The following is a 10,476-nucleotide window of genomic DNA, read 5'->3' on the forward strand; positions in this document are numbered from 1 at the left end:
TAATGGAATAGAGGCGTAATGGTATTCTTGTGTTTGGTTGAATGGAATGGAGGTGTAATAGCATAAGGAAAAAAGCTAAAATGACTAGAATACCCTTAGCAGAATTTTTTTTAAGATAGATGATTATTGTTATTGTTATTAAATTTTAATAAGATTATTAGTATAAATAATAAATAATTTAATCATATTTTAACATAATTGTTATAAAATATAATTTAATAAAAATTTATAATTTAATAAAATGATTAATAAATATTCTTAAATATGAATTTACTAATAAAATCATAATATATAACACTATAAAATATAATTTAAAATAATTATAATTAAATATAATTTAATAATAATATAGAATTTAATAAAATTCTTATTCTTATATGAATTTACTAAAATCATAATATATAATAATATAAAATATAATTTAAATTATAATTTATAATCTACTTTATTATTATTAAACGCAATACATATTTAATGTGCTAAAATATCATTTGTGGAACAAATAACTTAATTATTCTACAATAAAAAAATATTAGCAGTAATAAATAACTTTAGAATTATATTTTGCATAAACATAATTACAATGAATATTAACAAAAGGTTAAATGAGATTCATGAAATTCTAGTAAATTTTAATGGTATCACAAACAGAAAAAGTTACGAAAATGTCATCAACAAAACCATAAATTTTAATGGTCAGGAAGAAATCTTCTAACCCATTCCAACCGTACATCAGAAGGTAAACTAAAGAAAACGTGCATTTGAGTTGGATGATTTGGAATCTTACTCAATGCTCGAAACCGTTCATCCACAGTTAAACCTTCTATTTCGCATAAGGTTGGATATAAATTTGACGCTTTTTCTTGGATGCTCTGGTATTCTTCTGACCTTTGGTGAACTACCACATTGGAGGCAATACTCCTACTGATTTGTTCGCCAATGGCCCGCATGTTTTCAGCCAATAAAGTGGAAGCATCATTAACTGAAGAAGACAAATGACCAGTTGCATCAGAATTCTTTTTTTTTCCTCTTTGAAGATGAGGAACCCCCTTGGTTTTTGTTTGTTTGCGGCTCCGTGGCAGAAACATCCATGTCATCCAAAGAGACATTAGCATCGCAATCATAGTATTCATTTCTGTCTTCATTAATATCTGCAGAAGGTACATCCTCAGCATTTATTTCTTCAAGAACGTCAGCGGCTGTTTGAGCGTCTTTCCCAGTCGTTCGATCTTTTGCGTATATGGCAGTAAGTTGGTCGTAGTAAGGGAAACTACGATCTCTGAACTGACCGGCTTCTTTATGACTCTATAAAAACGAGGAAATCATATTAGTTATAAGTTTGGTAAGAATAGGATAATAAAGAGTTGAACTCATTCTTACCTTTAAATAAGAGTCCCAAACCACATCTTCAGCAACAATGACCTGCCTATGGTCGTCCCAACCAAAACCGCTATTGTTTTGGCCATTAAGCATGTCATACACTATTGACCAATCTCTTTTCAGTAACCCAATCCTTGATTTGATATTAGGTCTTGCCTTCAACATCGCATTGGGTAAAGCCTTCTAACATTTTTCTAACTCGCTTAAGTAACCGCTTTGAACCCCAGACGTCGTTAAATGTCCCAACATTGTGCAAGTCCACCATGCAAGAAACCAGTGATGCATATTCTTCTGGAACCCATTTCCTTTTGGTTCCTCGAGATGATTGGGAAGGAACATTTGATTCTGAAACACCTGACATAATTATCTTAAGAAAAAAAACAAATTAAAATTAAGTTTAATATCATGAATCAAAAGGTGAACACTTTATAAAATTAAAATTGAGTTCAATATCATGAATCACAAACTCAACACTATATAAAATTATAACACATGATGAATGAAAAGAAATCAAATAATAATTCAACAAGTTTAGTACAATACAAAAAACACAAAAACACCACTAAAGTTCCTGTTTACTTTGATATGCATTTTCTATTCAAAGCTAATGTCGAATCATTTCCAGAACTCAGGTCAAAGGAAAAATAAATGCCAAGAGATGTATTTACAACATTAGAAACAAAGTTAAATGCTTTTCATCAGGAAAATCACGTTTGAAAATGACCCAAAAGCTTTTTAAAAAAGATATTTCCTTGGGTATATATATAGCATTATCAACTAAGAAACCAATGCTGCAGAAAGAATCACAAAAGGTCAGTTTGAATACGAAGCACAGGCCACCTCATGGAGTATACTTTATAAAATATTTCAATATTCCTTTCATACACACAAAATGATTATAAGAAACAAAGGGTTTTCAGATCTCTAAATTGGCACATAGTTCATAATTAGAGAGCAAAAAAGAGCCTAATCAAAGCTAATAATTTAAGTAGTGATCAATTGCTGCACTAAAGGACAAGTTATTTTTGTCTCACTTCAAATTAAAATGAAAATAGACCATGAAAGGAAGAAGATTCCTATAACATTTCAAACCACCGAAGACCTATAACCAAAATATTTTATACCCTCTAAGTTTAGAAATCAGTATGCCAAAAAATATTTATCATCAAGTACATGCACATATACATAGACATAAGGAAGCAACAGAATCCAATATGTTGCATCTAAAAACTAGAAAAGAACAATCTAATCATCTTCTTCTGAAAGAATTAAGTTCACCTACAGAAACCACACAAACTGAACAGTTTATTAAAAATTTACCCTATTTTAAAATGTTACAACGTTTCTTTTTTCTTAAGTCCAAAACCATAAACTGCTAATGGTCGGCTGACATGGCTGTTAACTTTACACAAATAAACTGTTCAGTTACAGTAATACATTGTAACCCCGACATTGCACTAATTTAAACCCTAGTTTTCAGAAACATTAGATGCCAATTTTTAACGATAGTTAAATGATTATAAGAAACAAAAGGGTTTTCAGATCTCTAAATTGGCACATAGTTCATAATTAGAGAGCAAAAAAGAGCCTAATCAAAGCTAATAATTTAAGCAGTGGTCATTTGCTGCACTAAATAAGAACACATTCAAATTTAAATAAGAACACATCTAAACGCAAGCCATGTCAAACAACATACAGATATTTGACCTAAGAAATCACGTTAGACTGCAGATCAGAATCATCTAAATAAGACAAACTTCACCCTCATCTAAATAAGACAAACTTCAGAACAATAAACTGCATATCAGATTCAAAACAATCTTCCATCTAAATTCAAAACAGTCATAGGCTTTCATAATGAAAAGTTGGATTCAAACCAGAATTACAACTATAAAAACCTCTTGAATTGCAACTATAAAATACCTCTTAAATTGCAACTAAAGCTTCAGCTTGCAAACAATTTATGTCTGGAACAAATCGGTAGCTAACAGTCCAATACCTACAAAAGTTCACATTAAACATCAATTTACTGGAACAACAAAGGTCGATACACAAAGAAGAAGAAATTTAACAAGGGTGCTAATATACAAAAGAATTTAAATTCAGAAATCAAATTAAAATCAACTAGTATTAAAATAATTATCACAATATTATTTTGTCAACTAATACAATTGTGGTTGTATTAAAAGCGAGCAACAACTTAGAGTAACATATACATACAAAACACACAAAACATAACTCCATTAATTTATACAATCACTTACAAATTGATATTTGATAAGTTTGATATCATAATATGTCTAAAAATGCTACCCTAGCTAGACATAAAGGATATAATATTTAACCTTTATATCAATTTAGTTATTATTGGTATAACCATTGTTAATTTAGCATATATATATTTAAGAACCCAAACGAGGAAATCATATTTGCTATATGAATGATGATAGCGTCTTAAATTTCTATTTCTAAGTAGTTTGCCATAAATTTTAAGCTATGAAATCAATTTAGATTTTCTTCTTGACACTAAGATATCTTCCAAGCAAGATAACCAGCCGGCCCTCCCTTCTGTCCTTCACCATCATGATCTTCATATGAAATTCCCAGTTTCAAAAATAGGTAGTTGAAATTCTTCCAAGACTATGTTTAGAAAAGAAAGTTTGATAAAACTGAAGAGGCAGAAAGCGGTGCCGATTGATGGGTGAAACGAAAGTTTGATAGAGCTGAAGGGAAAATGAAAACCAAAGAGGAATCCATGAAAGGGGGAAAGACGGTGTGGAGCTCAATTGAAGGGGGAAATAAATTGTGCTGAAGAAAAGAGGTGTGATAATTGGGTGGTGTTCATGTGTGAAAAGGGAAATAGTGTTTTTCTTTTTAAAGGCCGCAACTCGACTCACCAACTCCAAAGAGAGAAGGCGTAATGCTACAAAGGGAGTGACTTTGGTCGAATTTTTTAGTTTTCAGAAACCTTAGATGCCAATTTTAAACGATTGTAAATAGAGATTCAACTAATTTGATGAATCTCTCATCATATAAATAAAAGGGAAAACACGTTCACAGAAAAATTGTAGGGCAGACAATATTTACCTATTGAATTGGAAAGGTTTTCTTTTGGGTTTCTTTGGAGATACTTGTTGAAATTTGAAGAACAGAAGTCTGTTTTTGGACTTCCCTACTCACTGCATTTCAAGAACAGAAGGTGAGTTTGGTTCGACAAAACAATCAAATGAAAGTGAAAGGGGAGCGGTGGAGGTCACTCACCTGGCAGCTTCTTTGATGTTGGGAGGGAGAGTTCTGGAGGTGGATTTCGACTTGGAAGATGAGGGCAAAACAGGGCATAGAAATTTCAAGAATGCTAAACGGAAGCTATTCTGAACTTTGGGCAGGGAATAGAAATCGGGGAGGAATGAGGAATACGCACGTAATGGATTAGGCGCGTAATGGGCAAACCAGCGAACCAAACGCTAGAATGGGTGGGGCCCATCGATTCGACGCGTAATGCTATACGCATTACATCGAACCAAACAGAGTGTTATTATTTAGATCAAAATACTATTGTTATCATTGTTATTATTTATTTTATTTTTTCTTTGATTGTTAATATTGGTATTAAAGTGATATGTATTGTGAATTGCTTATTAGTACAATTATCATTCATATTAACGCTTTTTATGCATATTAACACCATTGTTTATTATTTTATATTTTACTACCAATTTACATTGCTTCAATCTTTGTCCAATACACAAATTTTGTTTTTTAATAATAAGCAATATTTCGTATTTTGGAATTCGAAAGGTAGTTCCCTAACTTACGGGATTTCTATTTTCTTGATAAATCCGAGTACACAAACCATTTTTTTAAACATAAGTTTTAATAATCTCGGGAAATAAAAAATCGTATTCTAACTTATGGAATATGATTTCTTTTCTAAAACCGAGATAATCAAAAACCTTTAAAAATAAGTAAAACTCTCGGTGTTTATCCTCATTTTGGGATTTAAGATATTGTGTCCTAACTTACAGGACATAATTCTTTTTCCCAATTAACGTGAAGTACACCCTTTTTAAAAAAAAAATTCAATTAAACGATTTTAACAAAGGACCATATTTTAAATCTCTTCAAAAATTTTCAATTTTCGACATTAAGATATTAATTAATCAATTAGGTATCAATTCTGGGCGTTACGAGGGTGCTAATCCTTCCTCGTACGTAATCGACTCCCGAACCCATTTTTTTAAATTTCGTAGACCAAAATTGTTATTTTAATAAATTAAATTGTTACTAGGTGACCCGATTACACCTCATAAAAATGATTGGTGGTGACTCTCATTTTCATTTTAAAAAAATAAAAGTCGACCCCTCCTTTTACAAAAAAAATTGGTTTCAACACTTGTGACGCATAAGAGGAATGGCTCAAATGGTATGTTTGTAGTGATGTGTTAATGATCATGTTTGTGGCATGATTTGATAGAAGTTGAATTATAATTGATGATGGAAATGTGACCAAATATTCATGTTTAGGTAAGTTTTGATGTTTGCATTTGAGGTGCCTTGAATGACATATTGGTTAGTTGATTTTAGGACTCTTGAATTGGTCATTACATGTATATTTTCGTAGGGTTTTGATGCTTTGATTATGTGCACATAAGGCCTAAAGGTTTATGCATGATTTGGTGTTGGAAATGACTTATTTTGGGTGAATTTTAGGTCCACACGGCCTGACACATAGGCGTGTGATTCAGCCGTGTGTGACACACAACCTGGCGACATTGTCGTGTGTCCCCTTAAGATCTCTTTGCATACAAGTTAGTCAGTTACATGGCCTAACACATGGCCTGGCACATGGGCGTGTTAGACAATTTCGAGAGTTACACGGCTTGGTACACGGGCGTGTGACCCTACTCAGAGAGTTACATGGGTGAGGACACGGGCTGAGACACAACCGTGTGTCCCTAGTTCAAAGGTTACACAGCTTGAGACACGGGTGTGTGTCTCAGTTGTGTGAGGCACACGGCCTGGCCACACGGCCGTGTGACTTTTGTATTCCAAAAATTGTAACTTTTTCATAAACTTTCCAAGCGATTTCAAATTGGTCCCAAATTGTTTCTAAAGTGTTTCAAGGGCCTCGAGGGCTCGATTTTGGGATGATATGTATGCAAATGATTGGTTTACAATAATTTTTTGATAATGTATGAAATGTGTGTTTTAATGTTCTGTTTGTACGGTAATGCTCTATAACCTTAATCCGGTGACGCATACGGGTGAGGGGTGTTACATGGCCTTTAGTTATGTCTATCTCATGATTGATACTTTGTAACTCAGGGACTCATCCTTAGGAATCCACCTATACAATTACCTAATTCAAAGAAAAAGATGCCCGAGAACGGCTCCAATTTAAAAATAATGGTGAGGTGTGGCAGTCCACCAAATTTGTTTACTTAATTTAAATAGGCAGACTTGTCTTAATAATCTATACTAGGGCCTTATTTATGAACCGTATACGTGGGTTCGTATAAGGATTTGCGAGGATTGTATTACAAATCGGAGTCCGTTAGGACCTACCACTAATAAGAGTTAACATATAGGATTACATCCCTAGTTGTGTTGTATAATTATTGGGAAAAGGCATACTGAAAAGATCATATATGGTTATATTTCTAGAGTTTGCACGAAAGTATCCAAAAAGTTTCCCTTTTATGGAAAAGAAGTGTAGGTAGCCGTGAAGATAACTAATGAATAGAGAATACACAAGATTTATCTATTCAGTAGCTTATTGCCTCTGTACTTGTATCAAGGGAAGCGTGATTGACGTAGGTTTCATATAGCCGTACACGAAATTTTGGTTTATTAAGATGGTTGGAGTTAAGCATAATTTTGTACTATTAGGAGTGAAGTTCTATATACAACTTAGCTAATTTAGATGAAGTGGACCTTACACCAAAGGATAAGTGAAATGTCCTTCTACAAATCTTCAATAATGAATCTCAAATATATTCATTTTGGGAAAAAATGTATGAGAACTCACTAATTTATTTTCGACTTACTTTTGTGTTGTCATGTATTGTAGGTTAAAATAAGAGATATGAGAGTTCAAAGGGGGACCATGCCAGAAATCGTTGAGTGAAGGCAATTTCGCCACTTAGATGTAATATGTATATAGTGGGGCGGCCTTAAGGTCAGGCCTTAAGTCTTAGTCAATTTCGTGTCTAGTTGCATTTAGAATGTCACATTCAACGTAATCGAATAGGTAGTATGTTGAGGATTATGTTATGAACATTTTTTATTTTGAAAATGAATTTTATAACTATTAAGTCAATACATACTCATTGTGAGGTTATCCCAAATAGTTCATAATCTGTCTATATCACGTATTTGTGAAAATCTAGACTTGTAACAACAATGAGTAGACAGTTGGATTAAGAACCTATTTATATTAAAGTAAATGTCATTTTAGGAAATAAATTTTCTTCAACTAAGAGGTATGTTTATAGATTCCGGTCTAGTGGGTAGCACGTTGTAGTCCAGATCCAACGATGGGGTTGGTCATGGGGTGTTCCACAACTGTTTGATCCTCGTGTCTTATTACCACAGCTCAATATTGCATTACTATGAGTCTAAATAGGATATGAGTTTTCGATCCTCAATATTCTCGTGAAAGCATCTTATAATGACACAATGTTTGAATCAGAGAGAATTTGGGATTTGGTAGCCTCGAATTCTGAAAGAAAATGAGAGGGAAAACCCATATAGTGAATTCTTCATACATTCTTTTAAAGTCCATAAACTAAGCTTTGAGAGACTCGTCTTGCTATTCTAGATGATAAAACGGTTGGCACACCTCGTACATACAAGAAATATTTCCTTTCTTAGAATATAAAAACCTAAGTAATCCATTAATTCCTTAACAAATTCACGATGATTAATCAAGACAATCACCTCACCATCAATAGAGTTCTGGATCTACTAAAATAATTGTGTATTGTCTCTCACCCAAGCCTACCGAGTCTAATTGATGGGTGGGTCTTCGGTTAAGTGATCATCCTTATCGATAATTCTTAAGCAAATTCGAAATAATAGACCTGTTGAGTTTATGCTTCTCACTTTTCAGACATTACAGGGACATCTCACTCACAATTACTATAATAGCACGTTTTTAGTGGCGTAAAAAATGGTGGTTTCAAAACCTCATTTTCGATGAGCGAGCATGTAAATATTAATATTTACGAGGTGAATATAAAGTTTGAATGAATTTTGGTCCTTTAATTTTATCACTTAGATAGCTAATTAATGTATAATGACTAAATTGTAAAAGTGGTAAAAGTTAATTGCTATAGATTTTCATTTGCTGAAGGACTAAAATACGAATTAAATAATGGTTTAAAATGACAATTAGGCCATTTAAAAGATAATGGACAGTTAAGTGTGGCTTTTGATAGAAAATAATATTAAATTATTATGTAATTATAATTAAAGGAGTAAAATTAATAGCATATCATAAAATTAAAATGAAAGAAAGCCATTTTCCTCTTCCATTCTTCTTCTTGGCCGAAACTTGGAGAAAAAAATTAATGGTTGAACCTTTCAAGCTTTGGTTCTTCAATTGGTAAGCAATTTCAAGTCTGTTTCTTGTAATTTTTATGCTTTTGAGATCTCGAGAGCTTGATTTAGCTGACCCGTGTATTATTTTGCAAAATAATTAAAGTTTTGAAAAATTTTAATTATGGAGTACTTGATGAAATTGGTGTTATTTTGTTAAATTTTAAGCTTAGAAATGAAAAGGACTAGTTTGTAAAGTTTAATTCCTAGTTTTGAACATAGGGACTAAAGTGCATTAATTTCAAAATTGATGTTATATTTCTATAATTTTAGGTAATAGAGGGTTGGAGGAGGATGTAATTGAGATTGATTTTAAAATCAAGGCTCAAATTTGAAAGTTATGGTAATTTAAGTTTTAAGGATTAAATTAAATAAAATGTAAAACTTCAAGGAACATTCAAAAATGAAATTAAACCGACATATGCATATAGTAGGATGATATAATGCACTTGGAATTGATAAATTGAATTGAATTATCATATAGATCGATTTGAATCAATCGAAGATATTCAATGAGAAGATGGAATTGCATTAGTCTTCGACATCTTGTTTGTTGCTCTTTTTGTCAGTTAAGTTCATATGGAACTTACTATGTTATTTATTTTATGTTTGAATTATATTATAATGTCTATTAGTTTAGGTTATTTGTAATTGCCAATGTTGGCATCTAAAGGACTAATTGTAAAGTATGGAAAATATGGTTATTACATATAGAAATGATGTACCGAATGAATGTGAAATTGTTATATGATTGAATGATATGTATATGCTGATGTACAATATTTGAAATAATACGGAAACATAATAGTGCCCGTGTGAACTTAGGAAATGATTGGGACACGAATGTCATGCCATTAGGGTCCTAAAAGGGAAAACGGTGTTTGATCAGATATTAATATAATGGCTTGAGATCCAACATCTATTGTGGATTCTCTAAAGCTCGTGTGAGTAACCTGGATATGTTAGTTTGTGTGAGTAAAGTAGTCCTGTGTATCCGAGTTCAATTTGCTATAGTTCTCTTGACGAAAATAGAAATGAAAACGTACTAATGGTATTCTAATGATTGAAATAAAAGCATGTGAATGGAGTTACACATGTTTGAAATGTGAATAGGATTTAATTTGCGTATGTTATAAGATGGAATATGATATCTATATGATTGTTGTCGAAACCACTTTTAAGTTTGAAAAACGGGGATCGACTTTTAAAATGAAAACGGGAGTCGCCACCGATCTTTTATTAAGGTGTGATCGGTTCACCATTAAAATGATTTTTGGTCTGCGAATTTTGAGAAAAACAGGTTCGGGAGTCTGTTACGCACGAGGAAGGGTTAGCACCCTCGTAACGCCCAAAATTGGTACCGAATCGATTGTTTAATGTCTTAATGTCAAGACTTTGAAAAGATTTTAAAATACGATCCTTTGAAAAGAAAATTTGAATAAAGTGAATTGGATGATGAAGCTCGTTTATTTCAAAGAAATAAATCGTCACACTCAG

General features: G+C 32.3%; 1 protein-coding gene across 1 annotated transcript; it reads right to left on the minus strand.

Moving 5' to 3' along the window:
* Nucleotides 1-689: 689 nt before the first annotated feature.
* Nucleotides 690-1,741, minus strand: LOC105782563 (uncharacterized protein At2g29880-like). Its single transcript, XM_052629558.1, has 4 exons — nt 1,569-1,741; nt 1,381-1,450; nt 1,047-1,305; nt 690-982 (listed from the first exon to the last, which is right to left on the minus strand). Exons 1-4 carry the CDS (start codon nt 1,739-1,741, stop codon nt 690-692), a joined length of 795 nt encoding a protein of 264 aa, XP_052485518.1.
* Between the last annotated feature and the right edge of the window lie 8,735 nt (nt 1,742-10,476).

Source organism: Gossypium raimondii, chromosome 1 (assembly GCF_025698545.1).
Source record: "Gossypium raimondii isolate GPD5lz chromosome 1, ASM2569854v1, whole genome shotgun sequence".
Classification (NCBI taxonomy): domain Eukaryota; kingdom Viridiplantae; phylum Streptophyta; class Magnoliopsida; order Malvales; family Malvaceae; genus Gossypium; species Gossypium raimondii.